General features: G+C 45.3%; 1 protein-coding gene across 7 annotated transcripts in view; it reads right to left on the bottom strand.

The window, feature by feature from the left end:
* Positions 1-5: 5 nt before the first annotated feature.
* Positions 6-23674, bottom strand: part of LOC115137318 (pericentriolar material 1 protein-like) — a 34347-nt gene continuing 10678 nt past the window's right edge. The window contains exons 11-40 of one of the 7 annotated variants that reach the window (XM_029673582.2): positions 20563-20769; positions 20271-20437; positions 19928-20154; positions 17418-17554; positions 17099-17228; positions 16719-16898; positions 16278-16456; positions 15891-16085; positions 14658-14931; positions 13659-13804; positions 12853-13082; positions 11604-11775; positions 9650-9969; positions 9125-9289; positions 8910-8966; positions 8211-8383; positions 7805-7933; positions 6873-7008; positions 6547-6699; positions 6105-6208; positions 5581-5715; positions 3330-3560; positions 3159-3215; positions 2659-2761; positions 2218-2363; positions 2063-2138; positions 1563-1765; positions 1287-1379; positions 1019-1142; positions 6-791 (exon numbers count right to left, since the gene is read on the bottom strand). In XM_029673582.2, coding sequence (XP_029529442.2) covers positions 766-791; positions 1019-1142; positions 1287-1379; positions 1563-1765; positions 2063-2138; positions 2218-2363; positions 2659-2761; positions 3159-3215; positions 3330-3560; positions 5581-5715; positions 6105-6208; positions 6547-6699; positions 6873-7008; positions 7805-7933; positions 8211-8383; positions 8910-8966; positions 9125-9289; positions 9650-9969; positions 11604-11775; positions 12853-13082; positions 13659-13804; positions 14658-14931; positions 15891-16085; positions 16278-16456; positions 16719-16898; positions 17099-17228; positions 17418-17554; positions 19928-20154; positions 20271-20437; positions 20563-20769 — 4675 coding nt within the window. In that variant the 3' untranslated portion in view covers positions 6-765. The other 6 variants (XM_029673584.2, XM_065024752.1, XM_065024753.1 and 3 more) reach the window with 6 other exon arrangements.

The following is a 23674-nucleotide window of genomic DNA, read 5'->3' as shown; positions in this document are numbered from 1 at the left end:
GCCACCGCTTTGCAAAGTTCCATTTTATTCTTAACTACATACAGTGGGAAACTGCCCCAAGAAACAAGCAAAACAAAATGTCAACATGCAAAGATGACCGACAGCCCCATGAAATTAGGAAATTAGGTGACAATGTGGTCGTTACAGCCAAAGAGGATGAAACGCCTCACGAGCAGGCTGAATGTAGTTTGAGTTCAAAGGGTCAGATGCTTTAAAAAAGCATGGGAGCTAGCGAGAGAGAATTAAACGAGGCCAAGACAGAACAAATAAAACAATTCAAAATGACAAACAGAACTAAGGTGATTTAACAAGTTTACTAGACTTAGAGGATTCAAACGAGGCTTGTAACAGCAGCATTGATCGAGAGAGAAACCCCGCCCTAAAACCCCAAATTAGCAACAAATCATAGAACACATTCAGGAATCAGGGGCAGTATGTATCAACCGTCTCAGAGCAGGGGTGCTGATCTAGGATCAGGTCCAACTTGTCCATACACTATGTATTATCTAAAAGACCAAACTGATCTTAGATCTTCAGCACTCCTACTCTGATGTGCTTCATAGATACAGCCTCGGGAGTAGAAATAAACAAAAACAGTGTTGGTTACATTAGTTTTAGTTGTTCTAACCGTTTCGAGTGACGCTCAGTCACTAGCACGTCATGACATTGTCTCACCATCCAATAAATCAAGTACAAATAGGAGTCTGAACATCTTTAGGATGATTCTGTAGTGGTCAATCAGACAATGTTCGTGCAAGATTATTTTCATGCACTTTGTGCACCTATCGTTTCTGTAAGAAAGATGAGAAAAAAAGTAGAAGAATCATTCTTCCTGGAGATATCGCAAACACAGGAGATGGATACAATAGTATATAGCCAACATTTACATGACAGAATAATATCAGTTCTGCAACATACATTTATTTACCTGGACATTCTGTTAAGAAGTTGCACTCTACCGGTTTCATAAAACTCTGCCAGACAGTGAATAATTTCACTAGGCACGGTCTGTACCTACCTGGTTCTTTGAGTGTGTGTCCATTGCCCACTAGTCCAGCCAGTGTGTCAGTGTTCCCATTGAGGATCTCAGCAGACAGATTATTATTCTGCTGTTCCTCGACTATCCTCTTCTGGAGCGCTTCCTGTTCATCACACACACACACACACACACACACACACACATTATTCGATTTCACAAGACCAATGATCAGAGTTTGTAAGAAGAGGAAAAAGGGAAGTGGACGTATTGATAACAGGGGAAATGTAGTCATTCTGTCGTGTCCCACCTCACATATGACACTGAGCTGCATGGGTAAGTCCTCCACTTTGACAAAGTCTTCCTCGTCGGACTTCAGGCTCGTGTTTCCTGATCCCACCTCCTGCATTAATTAAATGAAAGCATTAGAAAGTTTGGAAATGTAATAAAGACATTGGAATACACATTTAAAAAATAAAATACAAAAATAAATAAAATATATATATAAAATCAATCAACTTTTTAAATAGATTTTTGTAGTTTAAAAAAAGGAAAAAAGGACCATAGGCCTGTGTAGTGGTCTTACATCTATGTTGACCATGACGGGTGACTCTGTGTCAGGGCTGCCACTGCTGTTTGAGCCCTGGGAGTGGGAGCCCTCCTGGTAGTTGGTGGTGGCTGAGGCCGCACCTCCCTGGCTCTCCCTCTCTGGCCTCCTGTGCTCCACACCCTCCCCCTCTTCCTCTGGGGAGTCCACCACCTCGATGGACTCGGACTTATTGCTCTTGACTGGGCGGGGCGGGAGGATAAGCAAGCAGGAAAGTTTAGGATGGAGAGGAGAAGGTGAGGGAAAAAGGAGGAAGGGAGACAAAGGATAGGGGAGGAATGGGGTTAATTGAGAATCAGAGGGGCTGAAAACACACAGGCATCCATCAGAGAAAACATTGCTATAATGAAAACATCCGACAGCCATTTATCAAAATGTGGACTATGTACACAGCAAAAGGTAGATGAAAAGAAAAACAGGTAGTATTGTGGTTGACTAAAAACTAAAGAGACAGAAAACACAACAGTGAGCGTTCTTACCATCGTTACTCTCAGAGCTTTCTTGGTCTGACTTTGTCTCTCGGTTTCCATTTGCTGAGACTTCATTTGCTGCTCCCTGAAATACAGGAGAAGATGGTAACTAGAGAGTCTAGTGGAAGTGTGTGTACTGAGTGTGTGTGGGCACGTGTCCTAACCCGTTGCTCGACTCCGTCATTGCTAGCTTGCAGGGAGGTCTGGACGTCCTGGGGCTCAGCTTCAAACTCCTCCATCTCCTCCACCTCGTTCTCATCCTCCCCACTGCCGTAGTTTGTCAGGGCCTGGGTCTCCGCCTTGGACAGACCTGGCAAAGAACAACCATGAAGGGTTAAGCACTGGGAGATGACTAGTCTAGGGTGTGGCACTCGTCATAAATCCTTGTAGGGATTTACTTCGTTGGAAATAGATTGGCGGGAGTTGTAACGATTTGACCAGAAAGATTCACAACAAATCCTCCATTGTGAACCTGCTGAACAGTCGATCACAAGCTTCCTCTAGTAGTTACGGTCACTAGCAATGTTTGCTGTGGGTGAACTAACTCACTTTGCAGAGAAGCGTTTAGGCTAATTGTGGCTTCTCGTATTGTAGTGTTCACTCACTAATAGAGAGAGGCAGACTCTCTCCATCGTCCTCCATCTCAGAGGTCTCGCTGCTCCTGCTGTCCTTCCTCTCGGTCTCTTTCTGCTCAGTCTCGTCTTCATCCTGTCACACAGAGTGAGATGTAAAGTTATTTAAGACATTTCCACTATCCTTTAGACTACACTAGGGGTGTCAAATGACCTTTTTTTTATTAAACATTTTTTGGGGTAGAAAACAAACTAAATATACTTTCAAATAACTAAACCAAATTGAAACTGTAAAATTATAATGGACCTACATTCATACAGTGTTCAGCTAATAATCACTGAAATTAAAGCTACACATTTAGGGAGGGTCGAAAATGCCAAAAACGTATTTTTTTTGTTGCTAAGTTTGACGACAAAGAAATATAACATTTGATGAGCTTGACACCCCTGTGCTACACGATGTGTAGTCTAAAAAGAGAGATCTGGCTTGAAACCGCACTAGAAAATCAGATGTTGAATGTTGATTTCCTCACTTTGTCTTCAAGATACACTGGGGAAAAGGACTTCTCGACCGCCGGCGACTTGTTCTCCTGAAAGTAGATGGAAATGTTCAGTCTTGAAATTGATTCCCTTATTTAGTCAGATTGAATGACACACACAAATCCAATATGAAAACACACTCACCCCTATCCCCCCCCACCTACCTCATTATTCCTGTGTACACGCTTGACTTGGTTATTATTAGGGGATTGTCTCCTGTGGTTCTTGTGTCTGGCTTGGGAGTTAGCTATAGTAGCAGTACTACTGCTGTTGCTGTCCAGGTCCTGCATGAGTCTGAAGAAGGCCAGCTCGTTAAACAGGATTTCAGAGATCTCCACCAGCAGGTCCTCGCCACAGTCCTTTAGAGTACGTCCTACAAACTTACTCAGAGAGTCCTGAGGGGGAGGGAGAAACTTCGGGCTCAATTTTGACAATAACATTAAGCTAAAACAGCACTAGATAATAGACAGTATAGGTGTTGAGAAAATCTAAGAAAGCTGCACACCCATACAACTGTTTGGCTTGGCTCTGCCCCCAGCCTTGCTTGTTCAGACCACTATGGCTCATTTGTTCCCATTGGAAACGACAGACCACAGCCTACCTTGGTTTAGTTATACAAATCTTTGCTGATACTACTTATTTTAAAATGGTTGAACCAATATTTCTGGATAATATACACTGCTTAAAAAGATAAAGGGAACACTAAAATAACACATCCTAGATCTGAATGAATGAAATTTTAAATACTTTTTTCTTTACATAGTTGAATGTGCTGACAACAAAATCACACAAAAACTATCAATGGAAATCAAATGTATCAACACATGGAGGTCTGGATTTGGTGCCTTCCTCTTGCAGGAACTGCTGACACACTCCAGCCACACGAGGTCTAGCATAGTCTTGCATTAGGAGGAACCCAGGGCCAACCGCACCAGCATATGGTCTCACAAGGGGTCTGACGATCTCATCTCGGTACCTAATGGCAGTCAGGCTACATGGAGGGCTGTGCGGCCCCCCAAAGAAATGCCACCTCACACCATGACTGACCAAACGCCACACCGGTCATGCTGGAGGATGTTGCAGGCAGCAGAACGTTCTCCACGGCGTCTCCTGACTGTCACGTGCTCAGTGTGAACCTGCTTTCATCTGTGAAGAGCGCAGAGCACCAGTGGTGAATTTGCCAATCTTGGTATTCTCTGGCAAATGCCAAACGTCCTGCACGGTGTTGGGCTGTAAGCACCACCCCCACCTGTGGACGTCGGACCCTCATACCACCCTCATGGAGTCTGTTTCTGACCGTTTGAGCAGACACATGCACATTTGTGGCCTGCTGGAGGTCATTTTGCAGGGCTCTGACAGTGCTCCTCCTTGCGGAGGTAGCGGTCCTGCTGCTGAGTTGTTGCCCTCCTACGGCCTCCTCCACGTCTCCTGATGTACTGGCCTGTCTCCTGGTAGCGGCTCCATGCTCTGGACACTACGCTGACAGACACAGCAAACCTTCTTGCCACAGCTCGCATTGATGTGCCATCCTGGATGAACTGCACTACCTAAGCCACTTGTGTGGGTTGTAGACTCCGTCTCATGCTACCACTAGAGTGAAAGCACCGCCAGCATTCAAAAGTGACCAAAACATCAGCCAAGAAGCATAGGAACTGAGAAGTGGTCTGTGGTCACCACATGCAGAACCACTCGTTTATTGGGAGTGTCTTGCTAATTGCCTATCATTTCCACCTGTTGTCTATTCCATTTGCATAACAGCATGTGAAATTTATTGTCAATCAGTGTTGCTTCCTAAGTGGACAGTTTGATTTCACAGAAGTGTGATTGACTTGGAGTTACATTGTGTTGTTTAAGTGTTCCCTTTATTACACACACACACACACACACACGTTAGTTTGCACTTTGTTAACTTGTTCGGGTGGATGTTTTCAGCTCTTATTCTACCAAAATAAACAGTTACCAGACTAATTTGAGGTTTGAGAGTCGCAATGGGGAAAACCTCTCCCTAACTTTGCTATAATATCATAACGCTGCAGCTGTACATAGTCCATCTGTAAATAGCCCACCCAATTTACCTACCTCATCCCCATACTGTTTTTATTTATTTACTTTTCTGCTCCTTTGCACACCAGTATCTCTACTTGCACATGATCATCTGATCATTTATCACTCCAGTGTTAATCTGCTAAATTGTAATTATTCGCTCCTATGGCCTATTCATTGCCTACCTCATGCCTTTTGCACACAATGTATATAGACTTTTCCCTACTGTGTTATTGACTTGTTTATTGTTTACTCTGTGTTGTTGTCTGTTCACACTGCTATGCTTTATCTTGGCCAGGTCGCAGTTGTAAATGAGAACTTGTTCAACTAGCCTACCTGGTTAAATAAAGGTGAAAAAAAAAATTCTTATACCTGCAGTATACCTCCCAGCTGTCGGTGGAAGAAGCGTACAAACTCCTTGCTTTCGTCGTTCTGCTGGGTGAGGGTGAGCACCATGCGCCGCACCGACGTCAGCAGCTGGTAGGAACACACCTCGTCCATGTGCTCCTGACAGACCACAACAACCTCTTTCAGGGCTTTGCCTTTATCAACATATTACATTGCTAGCCTGGGTACCACATTGTTGCTGGATTCAAGCATGCTAGCTTTGTCAAATTGTTTGTTGGGACATCAACAGGTTGGCTAAGGCAGAAACAAGGGCTTTTAACATTGCCAAGCGTGAAAATGTCTGTTCCTAGAACATAATGTGAATCATTGCTCAAGTCACACAAGACATAACATAAGAATATTTCGACTCTCACTCCAAATGTAGAATAAATATGGAACAAAAGCCTGCACATCCAGACCAGTAGCTTTCCAGGATAAGTATTGACCACCCCTAGTATAAATGGAGAGGAGACAAAAGGGAGACCACTATAGAGTACTGAGTGTCCTACCTTGAGGAAGGGGATGACTTCAGTCATGATGGCCTTAATCTGTCGATCCAGCTGCTGGGTGTCGATCTGGGGACAGTGGACGTCACCTGACCAGACTCCCGCACCTTTACACACATGCACACTTATTATCTCCCATCTGAGGTGTGCGTTTTGTAAGCTGGCATCAATGAAAACTAAACATCTCAGCACACCATTGCCACGTCCAATTTTTCTTTACTAAGAGGGTGAGATGGCACAATTCACAGCCTCTACATGAGACTGCAAACAGCCAAAGTGCTTTGCACTTGGAACCACTAGTGGGAGTGCTCACACCCTCCGACCACAAGATCGGAGAGCGAGGTCGACGTCTCTCGACTCGAACGTGCCGGCACCGCCGAGAGAGAGTGAGAGAGCCGCCGAGAGAGAGCGAGAGAGCCGCCGAGAGAGAGCGAGAGATGTGTACCTTCCAGCAGCTGAGCAGCGCTAGCAGAAGAGTTAGCAGAGGCCTCAGAGGCAGTAGCAGCAGTGGTGTTGGGACTAAGCTCAGCCTTGAGCTTCATGCGCTCATACTCCCTCATCCTGGCGAGAGCCTTGTCTAAGTGGATCACTGTGTTACCTGGCAGCACAGCAAGGGGCAGGAGAGAGCAAGAGAAGGATATTACAAGAGCAATGAGGGATAATACATTCACGTAAAGTTACCACAAGCTAAAGTTGTCCTTTGACCTAATGTGCTGTATATTAGAGCACGGTGTGCATTTTTGATTGCGCTTTTTTTCTTCTTTTTTTTACCTAAATCGTCGTTAGCGAACGGCTCCAGGTTGGAGGTGGTGGACAGGGTGCTCTCGTTGTCCACCGATTCTGCGTCATTCCGCCTCTTACTCGGGTCGTGATGCTTGATGACCCGGATATTCTTCACCGACACATCCTGAGAGACAGAGGTAAAAAGGGAATTCAGTTACACTACTCAACCACAAACACGATTTAGAGAAAAGGGGGGGGGAGACCATTTCCAAAATGAGAACCCATTCATCCATCATTGTCTCGAACGAAAAAAAAAAAAAAAAAAAAAAAAAAAAAAAAAAACACTGATTCATTTCAGAGACAGCTCTGCTAAACTCCCTTGACGTATTTCGCGCCTGTTCTCTCTCGTGAAATCAGTGAGGGATGCAATAGACTAAAAACAATGGGCAGAGCATCTTCCCTTGTATCCTTTTCTCCTAACATGGGGAATCGGGCATCTCATCCATCACTAGGGAACAAAGGAGTGATTTACAAAAGGGATGGTTCTAATTTAGCAAAACCTCCGGGGACCTGGGCTAGAACAAAGACCTGCACAGCCACACATCTAATCTGTCCGGCAGGCAGCAACTGCAACGCTTCGCTCAGATTGACGGATGGGCTGCAAGGCACAGCCTTTCTGACAACGAACACTGGATATCAAAGACGAGAGTGGGGGGTGGAGAACAAAGGAGGTATAGAGAGAGAGGTATAGAGAGAGAAATAGATGGGCAGAGTGTTTAAGATGGATGGCTGGAGAGAGCGAGAGATGTTGAGAGAAAGTGAGAGGTGTCGAGAATGAGCTATGGGAGAGAGCGAGCTAGAGAAAAGAGAGCTGGGGAAAATTTGAAAAGAGGGAGTGGGAGATATGACAGCCAAGTGATTTAATGAGGCAGCAGGTGTGTGTGTATATATGCCTGTGTGCGTATATCCGTCTGTCTCACCCCGTCGCTGGTGGCCAGGCTCTCACTTGGGGTGAGCTCTGACTGGGAGCCGGCCGCCCAGGCCACGGGACCCAGGGAGGCCTGGTCCTCGGCCGCACTCTTGTCCGTCAAGTGCCTGGTCACTATGTCCTAGCGGTCAACAGCAGAGAGACATGGTTAAACATGAGAATCCAACAACAAGGAAGGTTACAAGGAGCTGTACATTATGAGAAAAAAATAAACATTCGACACTACTACGTAATTTATCGACAACATTTCAACCCCTCAGATCTTTATCAGCAGCTTCTTGTGGCTTGTATCCATTCCTATGAACTTCACCCATATATTGTATGAAATACTATTTACAGTCTCAGAGTAGGCGTGCTGGTCCAGGATCAGCACAAGATCCTCAATCGGACGTGTTCACCTGTAGGGAGTAGAGTGCCCTCTGGCGCAGGTAGTCGGTGTTGAGCAGCTGCAGCTCGTGGAAGAGCTCGATGAGGAAGTGGGGCCGCGACTCGTTCTGGGAGATGAGTGTGGCCACCTCTGAGTAGATGGTCTCCCTAAGGGCCTCGAACAGGGAGAAGTCACTGCTGGCACCTGGAGGTGTTAAACCGCAAGACAGACACTCTAGAAGATGTTGTCGCAAGTAATAAGAAGCAGTCATATGTGGCAGTCTATTGGGGATATAATCTCAGGTTTCCATCCAGTAGTGAAGCAGTGGTGTTGCAGGCTTTAGCTCCAGCCCTGCTGAAACATACCTTCATCAGGACCTTGATTAGCTGAATCAGATGTGTCAAGAGTAGGGTTGAAGAAAAAGCCTGCACACCGAGTAGTTCTCTAAGAGCAATGTACGGTTTTAATCAAAGGCAATGATACTGTACAATCCAATACATTGTACCAGATTTCAGGTTATATGTTCTTAAATGTGAAAGAAAAAGCAATTGCATTAAAAAATATATATATATTTTAAAGCCAATTAAAATGCCAAGTATATTAGATCAAGCCAGAGATTCCAAGGTTAAAGGTTGCTTGTAAGACCGATATTAAACAAAAGTTGTTAAAAAAAACTCAGAACTTCAATCAGTGACAATCAGTGTTAGCTGTGTGCTAGGTGTGAGTTTACCTGGCACTTCAGTGCATGCAATTCTGTTAGAAAGGAAAGGTGTTCTCCAAGCATACGCTGTGAGGAAAATCAACAACAAAAAAGTGACGACACAAATAAATGTAAAATGTGGTCACATTACGAAAAGGTGAGGACATAAACCAAATAAAAAAATGATAATTGAACTAAAGATGTGAGTGGACAAGGTGTGGTGTGATCGGGTCAAGGTTTTGTACCGGAGGAGAGGTCGTTGGGCTTGTTGCCGGTCTTGGTCTTGCTGTCCAGTTTCTCCTGGGTCAGTTTGTCCAGCAGGCTCTGGTTCTGATCCCGCTGACGATGGGGCTGCGGCGCCCTCTCCTGGACAAAGTCGGCCGTGCTGGACACGCTGTCACTCTCCACTCCTGGAGATACACATAAGCAAGGAAAGAGAAACATTCAAAACAAATCGAGGGGAGAATGTGTGAAAAACAGAAAAACATTTACACATAATTTGTTAAAAAATAAAACTTCCTGCATTCGTCTATTGCATAGATAGCGTTGACCAAGTCGCCTTGAGCAATACCATTTCAGCTCATCTCCTAAATATTGAGAGGTCTTCAAATATCTATTCTTAGGGTTTAAATATATCAACAGGCAGGTGGTGGTTGGAGCAAGTTACATCCCGGCCTTCCTAACTGAGCTGCCGGAGAGGAAGGAAAATGTCAAGTTCGAGAAAAAGCGCTCAATATAAACCACTGCATGTCCCGACACTGTCCCCGTACCCATGTTCTTGTGGTGTCCCTTGGCCCGCCGGGTCCTCCTCTTGGAGTTGGGCGTCTTGTCGCGGGAGGCCAGGCAGGCCTGGGCAGAGACCTTGCGTCCTGCCCTAAAGGTCTTGGTGACGGTGGTGGGGTCAGCTGGGTCCGGCATGCTGCTGAAGCTCTCCTGGGAGGCCTGGTCGAAGGCCTGGGGCCGGGGGATGTTAGCCCCTCTATAGGGTAGAGGGGAGGGGGATTCGTTGATAGGAGCTGGCGGCTGGGAGACGTTGAGCCAGCCAGATTCATGGCCACGACTGCTGCTTCCTTCATTCTGCTTCTGGGGCCTGGTGGGATGGATACAGACAGAGAAAGAAGGTTGGACTAATGAAGGATTTTTTTTTGTGTGAGAGTAACAGAGAACTAAGTAGTAATGAAGTACAGTGAGGGGGAAAAAGTATTTGATCCCCTGCTGATTTTGTACATTTGCTCACTGACAAAGAAATGATCAGTCTATAATTTTAATGGTAGGTTTATTTGAACAGTGAAAGACAGAAGAAAAAAATCCAGAAAAACATGTCAAAAATGTTATAAATTGATTTGCATTTTAATGAGGGAAATAAGTATTTGACCCCCTCTCAAATAAGAAAGATTTCTGGCTCCCAGGTGTCTTTTATACAGGTAACGAGCTGAGATTAGGAGCACAGTCTTAAAGGGGGTGCTCCAAATCTCAGTTTGTTACCTGTATAAAAGACACCTGTCCACAGAAGCAATCAGTCAATCAGATTCCAAACTCTCCACCATGGCCAAGACCAAATAGCTCTCCAAGGATGTCAGGGACAAGATTGTAGACCTACACAAGGCTGGAATGGGCTACAAGACCATTTCCAAGCAGCTTGGTGAGAAAGTGACAACAGTTGGTGTGATTATTGGGGGTGTTTTTCTGCTAAGGGGACAGGACAACTTCACCGCATCAAAGGGACGATGGACAGGGCCATGTACCGTCAAATCTTGGGTGAGAACCTCCTTCCCTCAGCCAGGGCATTGAAAATGGGTCGTGGATGGGTCTTCCAGCATGACAATGACCCAAAACACACGGCCAAGGCAACAAAGGAGTAGCTCAAGAAGAAGCACATTAAGGTCCTGGAGTGGCCTAGCCAGTCTCCAGACCTTAATCCCATAGAAAATCTGTGGAGGGAGCTGAAGGTTCGAGTTGCTAAACGTCAGCCCCGAAACCTTAATGACTTGGAGAAGATCTGCAGAGGAGTGGGACAAAACCCCTCCTGAGATGTGTGCAAACCTGGTGGCCAACTACAAGAAACGTCTGACCTCTGATTGCCAACAAGGGTTTTGCCACCAAGTACTAAGTCATGTTCTGCAGAGGAGTCAAATACTTATTTCCCTCATTAAAATGCAACTCAATTTATAACATATTTTCTGGATTTTTTTGTGGTTCCGTCTCTCACTGTTCAAATAAACATACCATTCAAATTATAGACTGATCATTTCTTGGTCAGTGGGCAAACATACAAAATCAGCAGGGGATCAAATACGTTTTTCCCCTCACTGTATGCCTTTCATTCTTTGCATACACACACACACACTAGGGCTGGGAATTGCCAGGGACATCACGATACCACAGTACTTAGGTGCCAATACAATATGTATTGCGATTTGATGTTCCAAACATGTTGCTCACTATATGCCTGCTACAGAGGGACAAGAGAGAGCACGAGAAAACTCGTTTTGATCAGTCAGGGAAATAGAAGTGCTGAAAACATGTTGGCTAACTACTTTAAAAAAAGACAGAACATGAAAAATACTGGGGTTTTGGGCACATGTACAGCCGACTAGCGCTAGCTAACGCAACCTACATCGATTTTACAAAATCGATACTTGGGAGTCAAACGTTGATATTATTGTCCAAAAATAATATCACCACATGCAACTATGGATTTTTTCCTCCCATCACTAGGCACACCTTTTGTCTACAGTGTTGAGTGGGGAGCGTTGTAGGGGCGGGGGGAAGCTCAAGTACTCTGAGGTGTTGGGATCCAGCTGCTGCTGCTGTTGGTTGTCTGGGCTGGCTTGGCCACCAGCACTCTGAAGGAACTCACCCATAGCAGAAGGGAACAGGGGGTTGAAGTTAAACCCTGTGGAGGAGAGAAATAAATGAAGTGAGCACACATTTTGAGGTATATTGTGCAGGTTAGCGGTTTTTTCATTATGAATCTGGTTCTGGAGGCAGATCTACAGAGTGCGGCTGTGGCAGCTAGTGACCAAAGTCATAAAATCTCATTTTAAACCTAGCCCCAACTGCTATCCCTAATGCCTAACCTTAACCTTAAATTAAGACCAAAAGCTCTTGTGAACTATTACAATATAGACCATTTTGACTGGCTTATAAAATAGCTCAGTTCTGCCTCCTGGACAAGACTGACAAACATCAACCTGCGTATATTGTGATCTGGAAACAACTTTATTACAAGTGTATCAAATCAGGAATTTCTCCTAGTATTCCAGTATGCCCTCTGTGCCAGAGCTTCTCAATTTCTAAAGCTAACCTCTGAAATGAACTGGGTCAAGGTGACAGGTATTTGTAGAAGACTGCCTTCTACGGCATTATTACAAAAGCAATTGATACATTTTTGCACACCCAGTCCCTGAAAGAAACATTTGACCACTAACTACACAAAACATTTAGAACACCTGCTCTTTCCATGACAGACTGATCAGGTGAAAGCTATGAGGAGACAGGTTAAACCTTGAGACATGTATTTTGTATGTGTGCCATTCGGAGGGTGAATGGGCAAGAATTTAAGTGCCTTTGAACGGGGTATGGTAGGAGCCAAGCACACTGGTTTGTGTCAAGAACTGCAACGCTGCTGGGGTTCACACGCTCAACAGTTTCTAGTGTGTATCAAAAATGGTCCACCACCCAAAAGGACATCCAGCCAACTTGACAACCGTAGGAAGCATTGAAGTCAACATGGGCCAGTATCCCTGTGGAGTGCTTTCAACACCTTAGAGAGTAGAGTCCATGCCCTGACAAATTCAGGCTGTTCTGACAGGGGGGTGTATGTTCGGTATAGTCGGGGTATACTCGTGGATTTTACATTCCTTTGAGAAAACTGTCACTCATACAAAAACAGATACTTCATAACATCGAGGAAGGATCTAAAAACATTGGATTGAAGGATGGAAGTTTGAAGGGGTGTTGGAAGGCGTACCGGAGGAGAAGGGCGAGAATCCAGCCAGGCCAGGAGGCAGGTTGAGGGCCTGGTTGACTGAGGGGGGCATGGAGGTGGTGAAGGGGAGAAAGAGGCTGGTGGGGGAGAGGGGGGGACAGGCACTGCCGGAGTCCCGGGACGTGGAGCCCTGGTTCTGGGGCTGCTGACCTGAAGACGAAGACAGCTGCTGCTGTTGTTGACGGAGCAGGTCGCTCAGCACCAGTCTCAGTCTGGGGACAAACAGGATACAGGCAAGTTAGTGTTAAAACCTAAATCACATTCATGTATTCACAAGTCATGTTTAAGCCTGATGTTATGTTCACATATACTGCAGATAGCCAATCACGATTAATTGACTATGCATTTAGAACTATACGAACTATACTATACGTATTAACGTAGACATGACATGCGTGTGAACCTAACAAGCCAAAGCTGCAATAAATAAAAATGTTCATAACTGAATTGTAAGGTCTGGCTTACACGCTGATAATATCATGCAGTACATTCAGCCAGTGACATTAACATATTAGTAACATTTCTGGGGACTTCAGATGAGAATTAGCTGCAGTATATTGCTAAAATATGGTGCAATGTTTGTTGTACATCATCTGTGTCAAATGGGTCCCGTGTGGCTCAGTTGGTAGAGCATGGCGCTTGTAGTGCCAGAGTTGTGGGTTCGATTCCCATGGAGGACCAGTACAAAAATGTATGCACTCACTACTGTAAGTCGCTTTGGATAAGAGCGTTTGAATACGTTTTTCTAGTCGATTTTTTATTGGTCTGTAGCGGTGTGTTCGGTCTACCTTTCGACGTTGTTCTGCTGCCAGGCCAGCTGTGTGTAACACTGGCTGAGCTGGTGCATGACCAGGTGAACCTGGGGGGAGGACAGGTTGTTGGGCAGCGCGTTGTGCGGTCCTGTCAGCAGGGTCTGGAGCATGTAGGACAGCGTCTGGAGGGGGGGGAAACCGGTAGAAGAGTGAGAGGATGTAGAAAGAATGTGTGTGTGTAGAGAGAGAAAGTTAGTTTGAAAGACGGATAGAGAGAGAAGGGCAGGAGAAAGAGGAGAGAAGGAACAGAATGGTATTCATGAACCTGTCCGTCAGTTGGTTTCCACATACAAGTTCTGACACCCAGTCAAATAGGAACTCAAGCCAAAGGCTGATTTCTACAAAGGAATAGCAGCGTTGGCATTTCCATCAGGACGACACACGCTGAATAAATTCAACACCATGCCCTATAGGTTAATAAGTGTCACCGCCACCGTGCTATATCAATGACAACGTGGAGAAAATCCATTTCGGCACCTCTAACACAAGACTGGCGTGAGTAATACATTTTCTTTATTAACTTACTTTATGAAAACGTTGAACAGAAAGGAAAGTGAGCAGAAATGACAAACATTGCTGCTACCTTCTCTATAGGGTCAGGTGAACCAGACCAGGGGGTGAATACATCATATCCAGAATATTTGAAATACCTGTTGTACTTTATTTGGCTTAGCTGGGTTATGTAAAATGGAAACAAACTCCACGTGCCAGGCAAGCTAAACGAACCTCAAGTACCTCATTTGGTAAGAGAGAATTCAGACCTGGATCGGCTGTGTACTCCAAACATTTAAAAATACTTGAGGTACTTAATTTAGCTCAGATGCTACAAAGAACAAAAATGGTGCAAACTCCTCATGCCAGCTAGCCTCGTACCTGACAAGCTAAATCAGGCACGCCTCAACCATGTCAAACATTTGAGATAAGCCTATGTATTGTTGTGAGGTGACTGAAGTGTGAGCCAACTGCTATACCAACCTGTTGATCCTGCAGTAGGGTCTGACACATGCTGGTGCTGAAGTCCAGCTGCCTCTGTAGTGTGCCCACCTGCTCCTGCCAGTGGCGTGATGCCAACCCAGACCCAGAACCCTCCTGGAAGGACAGCTCGGCTGCCCAGCGTAGGTTCTCCTGGCGCCTCGCACCCCCGATGCTGACGCCGCCGTGGGCTTGTTGCTGTTGTTTGCCTCGAGAACGGGGAGAGGGACGGCCACTAGCTTCGGATGCGAATTGTTGGGGAGGCTTCAGAACGTTGCTGGAGAAAAAGAACGAAGAGAGAGTGATGTATTATTGGGTGTCCAGCGAGTTGTGGGTGCTGCTGTGAATGCAAGAGCCAATTTTCCCCACAGAACTTTCATGATGCCAAGATTCAAGTTCTATTTGTATTATGTACGGGGGGCTACGTATGGTATACATCGTCCAACGAAGTGCATACTTGCAGGTTCCTTCTTGACAACAATAAGGAACGGTAAAAAATAAGAATACGAACAAATACCGTATTTAACCATATATCAATAAAATCCTACGGGGTGGATCAAAAGCCTGCAGGCTCAGTATCTCTTGGACTGGAGTTAGGTTAAGGTTAACCCTAACCCCTCATATCACTACTACAATGGATTAATCCTTAAGAGTCTATTAACGAACCCGTAATAAAAAATATATATATATTTTTTTTTAATTAAAAATGTATATATAAAAAAAAAATTTTATAATAATAATAATAAACATTGGTCAGTTTAAGCTAGTGATATCAGTTTGCATGGGCTGCATCTCAATCCACCCATGTCAGCCTTTCGCATCTGCGGTGGAAGGTGGCTGAGCCACAGCGTTGTCAGTCAGACCAGGAGACGTCCCGGAAATTGGTCTTCTCACGAAAACGTCTGTGGCGGCGGAACGGTTTGGCCTACAAACTATTGCGATGGAAAGATGACTCCCGAACGCGTTTGTGTTCTCCGCTTTGCTCTACGACCCCCACAAGTGTCACGTGACTCATCTGAAGGTAACCCCTACACACACATGGAAGCACAAAGGCAGTTTTGTGCCCCCAAAAAATACGGGGTTAAATATGTGTCGATGTATATTATAGTTTTTTTTATACCTAAAGGTTTCCTAAAATTCGATATCAAATAGACTTTGAGGTTAAGACTATTGTGCCCTGTATATTTATGCGTAATTGAAAAACAATGAGTTTCCTTGTATGCCTCTTTCACAGACCTGCCCAGTGTCTTCCTGTTGCTGTAGGATCTCTGCTTCCTAGTGGAGTAGCAATGCAGGTCGTCACTGGAGCTGGACTCTGCTCCGTCTTCTTCTTCATCATCATCCTCCTCCTCCTCCTCAGCGCCCAACTCAGAGGGGTAGCAGTCCTCGTCCAGCTGGCAGGGGGTGGAGCCGCCCCATGTGGCCATGGTCCTGAGGAGGGTAACAAAGTCAATTAAGGCCCAACCCAGAGACGACACCGATACCTCGTAAAGCGTTCTGAATGTATCAGATCGAAGTAGATTGATGCTTTTTAGCCATCACATGCTTTCATATCTACATATCATGGAATTCACCCGATTATTTGGGGGTCTTAATCTAGGGGGGGGGTGACGCTTCGCTCACCTCTCGTCCCTGCTGAGTGGCTGCGTGGCGGCGTGACCCTCGGGGTCCTCCATCCTGTAGGGGGAGTCGCTGAGGCCGCTCCTCCTCTGGTGCTCGGCCATCAGGGACTCCAGGTGCTTCCTCCGCTGGCGGAGCTCCTCCCGCAGGATCTGGTGGCGCCGCATCTCACACCACAGCTGCTGGGGAAACATGAAGGTAAATGAGCGCTGTTATTTTCATGGTTACATCTTGCATGATAACTCACACACTCCTATACAGCTCCCTGACATCCAGCCATGGCTAACTCGGTCATGCTAACCCTCAGAAAAAGCCTTGCACTGAGCGGGTGGTTACAAGTCGTCTGTATGATTTTGGCGAGCCATCAAGTTCGTGGGATGTGCATACGATCCTTGACGTTACTGTGAACTGACCCTGTCAAATCGAAACAAATCAAGAACCCACCTCGTTGTCGGTGACAGAGGCGTTCGCGGCGGCCTGGGCTGTGGGTTTGAGCGTGGCGGTGGCGGCAGGAGAAGCATTCGCTTTGGGGGCTGCAGCAGGAGCAGGGGCTGGGGTGGAAGCTGCAGCCGGGACCTTCCTCATCAGGGCCTGCTGACTCACTGTGCTGCTGGACACCGACGACTGGAGAGGAGAAGATGGGAGGGAGAGGTAGAGCGTGTATGCGAGATAATGATAGGAAAGAGGAAGAGCGAGGCTCTCTCAAATAACACCCTATTCCCGATATACAGCACTAAGGGTAAAATGTCAGAAACAAGTTCTGACACCAAAGCCTTTCAACACAATCAATCAGGAAATAGAGTGGTGTGCTCAGTGTGTGTTACCTGCAGGTCGGGGCAGGCCCACTGCAGGTCCTGGATCTGGTCTTGGATCTCCATCAGCCGCTGGCGTTCCTCGTGAAGCTGCTGCAACTCCTGCTGCTGCTGACGAAGCTTCTCCTCATACAGCTTCTCCCTGAGACACACAACTTATTTTAGATTCAAACAGAATCACCAGCGGTGTAATTCTCACACGCTTAAAGGCAGAAATGCACTCACTCCGATATAAATAGACGGAGGTACTTTCATACACTTATGATGGTTCAACGGCTTCTACCGCGGGTGTGTGTTAGTGCTCCGTATGGGTGTGAGTGAGTCTCCGAACCTGGCTTTGTCTGTGAGGGTGAGGTCTCTGGGGCTCCTGGCTGCAGAGGAGGAGCCAGCAGCAGCACCTCTGGTGTTGTTGGGCTGCTGGTGGAGGCCCTCGTCCTCATTGGCCGTGGTGGCGTCTGTATCGTCACTCTGGGGGACAGAAAGTCACATGGTTACTATTCCGTAAGGCCATTGCCCGTCTTCAACGGCTCAAATTCTAGCTCTTTATTTTCTTGGACTGTAAAAGGGTCCTCTTCCACTCTGAACTGTCTAGACCAGTCAACTGCACCATGGTCATTTTGGATTCTGTACCATGTGGTCTATTTCGTATTATTGACTTATTTGTGTGTGTTGATATGTTCTTACTCGCACGTGCTGTGAAAAAGTATTTGCCCCCTTTTAAATGATCTGCTTTTGTATGTATCTATATATATATATATATTTATTTTTTGTACTGAATGTTAGAAGATCTTCAACCAAAACCTAATAATTAGATAAAGGGAACCTGAGTGAACAAATAACACAACAATTACATACTTATACAACACCCAAAGCCCCCGTTTGAAAAAATGTATTGCCCCCTTCACTCAATAACTGGTTGTGCAATGACTCCAACCAAATGTTTCCTGTAGTTGTTGATCAGTCTCTCACATCGCTGTGGAGGAATTTGGAACACTCTTCCATGCAGAACTACTGTAACTCCATGACATTTGTGGGATGAACTGCTCGTTTGTCTGCCACAACATCATCTCAATTGGGATTAGGTCTGGACTTTGACTAGGCCAGTCCACAACATCAAAATGTATTGCTTTTTAGTAGATGTCGACCGATTAATCGGAATGGTATTTTTGGACACCTTTATTTAATCTTTATAATAACTAGGCGAGTCAGTTAAGAACACATTCTTATTTTCAATGACGGCCTAGGAACAGTGGGTTAACTGCCTCGTTCAGGGGCAGAACAACAGATATTCACCTTGTCAGCTCAGGGGATCCAAGCTTGCAACCTTATAGTTAACTAGTCCAATGCTATAACCCCCTGCCTCTCGTTGCACTCCACAAGGAGACTACCTGTTACGCGAATGCAGTAAGCCAAGGTAAATTGCTAGCTAGCATTAAACTTATCTTACAAAAAACAATCAACCAATCATAATCACTAGTTAACTACACATGGTTGATGATATTACTAGTTTATCTAGCATGTCCTGCGTTGCACATAATCTGACTGAGCATACAAGCATACAAGTATCTGACTGAGCGGTGGTAGGCAGCAGCAGGCTCATAAGCATTCATTCAAACAGCACTTTCGTGCGTTTTGCCAGCAGCTCTTCATTGTGCGTTAAGCATTGCGCTGTTTATGACTTCAAGCCTATCAACTCCCGAGATGAGGTTGGTGTAACCGATGTGAAATGGCTAGCTAGTTAGCGGGGTGCGCGCTAATAGAGTTTCAAACGTCACTTGCTCTGAGACTTGGAGTGGTTGTTCCCCTTGCTCTGCATGGGTAACGCTGCTTCGAGGGTGGCTGTTGTCAGTGTGTTCCTGGTTTGAGCCCAGGGAGGAGCGAGGAGAGGGACATAAGCTATACTGTTACACTGGCAATACTAAATTGTGCCTATAAGAACATCCAATAGTCAAAGGTTAATGAAATACAAATGGTATGGAGAGAAATAGTCCTATAACAACCTAAAACTTCTTACCTAGGAATATTGAAGACTCATGTTAAAAGGAACCACCAGCTTTCATATGTTCTCATGTTCTGAGCAAGGAACTTAAACGTCAGCTTTCTTACATGGCACATATTGCACTTTTACTTTCTTCTCCAACACTTTGTTTTTGCATTATTTAAACCAAATTGAACATGTTTCATTATTTATTTGAGGTTAAATTGATTTTATTGATGTATTATATTAAGTTAAAGTGTTCATTCAGTATTGTTGTAATTGTCATTATTACAAATAAATCAAATGTAAAAAATACAAAAATACAAAAAAAAGGTCAGATTATTCGTTAGACTTTTTTTGGTCCTCCAATAATTAGATAAAGGTATCGGCGTTGAAAAATCATAAATCGGTCAACCTCTATTTTTTTGACATTTTCATGTCGACTTGTGTATTTTGGCTCACTGTCTCGCTGAATGACCGAGCTGCGCTTCAGCTCACAGACAGATGGCCTGACAGTTCCCTGTTGAATTCTGATATAGAGCAGAATTCATGGTTCCTTCCATTAAGGCAAGTAGTCCAGGTCCTGAGGCAGCAAAGCATCTCCAAACCATCACACTACCACCATGCTTGGCTGTTGGTTTAAGGTTCTTACTTTGTAACGCAGTGTTTGGTTTTCGCCAGGTATCACGGGACCCATGCCATCCAAAAAGTTATACTTTTGAATCATCTGTCCATAGAAAATTCTTCCAAGAGTCTCGATCATCCAGGTGCTTTTTGGCAAACTTGAGTCAAATTTTGGGATGAGATTGGTCCCACTGACTTGCACTATGCTATGTTTCTCTGCTTCTAGTCAGTCCTCTCACCTGCACCATGGCCACCAGCTCCTGGAGCTGCCGTAGTTTCTGCTTGGCAGTCTGCAGCCGGTGAACTTTGTGGGCAAAGTCTGCGTCATCGTTCCCCAGGCTGCTCCTCCTGCTCGACCCCGAGCCCTCGCTGTCCCGGCCCCTGGCCCCCCGCACCTCTTCATCCTCCAGGGCATCGTCATCATCGTCGTCATTGACCTGGTTGTAGGGCCGGTTGTACTGGCACTCTTGTGGAGCCAGAGAAATCAGGGTTAGTGAGATGAGTGGGTTGTGTGTATGTGTGAAAACAGCAGGGGGGGGGGGGGGGGTACAGGTGTACAGAATGTAATGTGCGTTGCGCTACCTATGGCTGAGGGGATGTTGAGGCTGCGGAGGTTGGCTGCTGCAGAGCGGTTGTTGATCTCACACTCGGTGTTGAGCCTGCCGTCAGCATGGTTGTTGGTGCTGCCTCCTCCTCGGCCGTTGGTCAGACTGTTCATTTCTGTCCAGTTCCCAGAATGCTGTGGGTTTCTGACCAGGGGAAAGAGAGATGGATTCGAATGATGCTTTGTAACAGAAATGCACAAGGCCCACTAATAAACAGCTCTAATGAGTAATAATGACTTCACCCAACTCTGTCTGTGTCCCTTAAGTACCTGATGTTTGTGATGGGGGGCCGGCGGTTCTCCTGCTCAGAGTCGAACATGGTCTCCAGCATGGAGCCGTCCTCCTCAGTCTCCACCTCCTCCTCTTCCTCCTTCACGTTCTCGTTGACAGTGTCCACCATCATGTCCGATGTCTGCTCGTAGTACTGTACCAGCTCACGCAGCTCATTCAAACGCTTGTGCACCTCCTTCAGCTTCCTGTGGTGGGAGGGGGATTCTGTTTTAAAAATGGCCTGATTCTGTTTAAAATGTCTCCACCTCAAGGATTTAAAAGCATTGGATTGGCCTTCTGCCCAAAGTGTGCAACCCCCAAGAATTGAAAGCATCCCAAGTCTTTCTTTTGAGTCAAATTTCAGAGAGAATGTGGGGGAATGAATAGGGAGAAATGGAATGTGGGAGAGAGACCAAGGTTGATACACGGACAACTGAAATCAATGAAGGAGAGACACTTGACTAATTGGATCTATTGCTGCGCCAACTGATGAATGAATAAGAGGGATAAGGGTGATGGATGGTAGAGTTTGTCTGAAGGAACAGTGCAGTATGGATCTTCAGCTGCCGGTACCAGAGAGATAGAAAGGGTGCATGCTAATAGTCTGAGTTGGTTCCCTCTACTAGTCTCCTTTGCTTCATCGGCACTGAGTTGTATTCATTAGGGCACACAAGTCCAGGTAGTCCCAATAGACATGGAGCACTGGTCACGTTAATCATGTTTCCATACTGTTTTACTCATTTCAGATTTATATACTGTATTCTAGTCAATGCCATCCTATTCAACTATTGCAGAATGCATAATATTATATCCACATACTATCTGCAATGTCTATACATCCCATCACATACAGTGCATTCGGAAAGTACTCAGACCACGACTTTTTCCACATTTTGAAACGTTATAGTCCTATTGTAAAATTTACTAAATACAACATTACTCAGTCTACACGCAATACATAATTTACATAATTTTTTTAAAGTATTCAGACCTTTTGCTGAGAGACACAAAATTGAGCTCAGGTGCATCCTGTTTCCATTGATCATCCTTGAGATGTTTCTACAACTTGGAGTCCATTTGTGGAAAATTCAATTGATTGGACAGGATTTGGAAAGGCGCACACCTGTCTATATAAGGTCCCACAGTTGTCAGAGCAAAAAGCAAGTAATTAGGTCGAAGGAATTGCCAGTAGAGCTCCGAGACAGGATTATGTCGAGGCGGAGATCTGGGGAAGGGTACAAAAAGTATCTGCAGCATTGAAGGTCCAAGAACACAGTGGCCTCCATCATTCTTAAAAATGGAAGAAGCTAGGAACCACCAAGACTCTTCCTAGAGCTGGCCCCCCGGCCAAACTGAGCAATCGGGGGAGAAGGGCCATGGTCAGGGAGGTGACCAACAAGTCTGAGATCTCTAGAGTTCCTTTGTGAAGATGGTGAGAGCCTGTCAGAAGGACAACCATCTCTGCAGCAATCCACCAATCAGGCCTTTATGGTAGAGTGGCCAGACGGAAGCCACTCCTCAGTAAAAAAGGCACATGACAGCACGCTTGGAGTTTCTCTGGTCTGATACAAGATTCTCTGAAACAAGATTCTCTGGTCTGATAAAACCAAGCTTGAAGTCTTTGGCCTGAATGCCAAGCGTCATGTCTGGAGGAAACCTGGCACCATCCCTACGGTGAAGCATGGTGGTGGCAGCATCACGCTGTAGGGGATGTTTTTCAGAGGCAGGGACTGGGAGACTAGTCAGGATCGAGGGAAAGCTGAACAGAGCAAAGTACAGAGAGAAGCTTGATGAAAACCAGCTCCAGAGTGCTCAGGACCTCAGACTGAGGCGAAGGTTCACTTTCCAACAGGACAACAACCCTAAGCACACAGCCAAGACAACACAGGAGTGGCTTTGAGACAAGTCTCTGAATGTCTTTGAGTGGCCCAGTCAGTGCCCGGACTTGAACCCGCTCGAAGATCTCTGGAGAGACCTGAAAAAAGCTGTGCAGCGACACTTCCCATCCAACCTGACAGAGCTTGAGAGGATTTGCAGAGAAGAATGTGAGAAACTCGCCAAAAACAGGTGTGCCAAGCTTGTAGCGTCATACCCAAGAAGACTCGAGGCTGTTGAAGCAGATTTGGCAGCGATTACAAAGTACTGACTAAAAGGTCTGAATACTTAAGTATATGTAATATTTTCATTATTTTTAATACACTTGCAAAATGTCAACAAAAAAATAATAATTCCTTTGTAATTAATTATGCGGTATTCTGTGTAGATTAAGGGGGGTGGGGGGGGGGACTATTTAATCCCTTTTACAATAAGGCTGTAAGGTAGCAAATTGTGGAAAAGGGGTCTGAACACTTTCCGAATGCACTGTACACATATCACCATTCAAAAGTTTGGGTTCACTTCTAAATTCTCTTGTTTTTGAAAGGCACATTTTTTTGTCCATTAAAGTAACATCAAATTGCTCAGAAATACAGTGTTGACATTGTTGTTGTAAATTATCATTATAGCTGGAAAGGGCTGATTTTTAATGGAATATCTACATAGGCCCATTATCAGCAACCATCACTCCAGTGTTCCAATGGCATGTTGTGTTAGCTAATCCAAGTTTATCATTTTTTAATTAGAAAACCCCTTTTCTTTTTCTTTGCAACTCTGCCTAGAAGGCCAGCATCCCGGTGTCACCTCTTCACTGTTGACCTTGAGACTGGTGTTTTGCAGGTACTATTTAATGAAGCTGCCAGTTGAGGACTTGTGAGGCGTCCGTTTCTCAAACTAGACACTAATGTACTTGTCTTCTTTGCTCAGTTGTGCACCGGGGCATCCCACTCTGTCTATTCTGGTTTGAGACAGTTTGCGCTGTTCTGTGAAAGGTATAGTACACGGCGTTGTACGAAATCTTCAGTTTTCAGCTGTGCTAACATAATTGCGAAAGGGTTTTCTAATGATCAATTAGCCTTTTAAAATGATAAACTTGGATTAGTTAACACAACATGCCATTGGAACACAGGAATGATGGTTGCTGATAATGGACCTCTGTAGATAGTCCATAATTGTTTTAAGCTGTTTCCAGCTACAATAGTCATTTACAACATTAACAATGTCAAAACTCTATTT

The sequence above is a fragment of the Oncorhynchus nerka genome, linkage group LG11, assembly GCF_034236695.1.
Source record: "Oncorhynchus nerka isolate Pitt River linkage group LG11, Oner_Uvic_2.0, whole genome shotgun sequence".
NCBI classification, from domain to species: domain Eukaryota; kingdom Metazoa; phylum Chordata; class Actinopteri; order Salmoniformes; family Salmonidae; genus Oncorhynchus; species Oncorhynchus nerka.
Note: the sequence above shows the minus strand (reverse complement) of the source record. Positions and strands in the feature narration are given on the sequence as shown.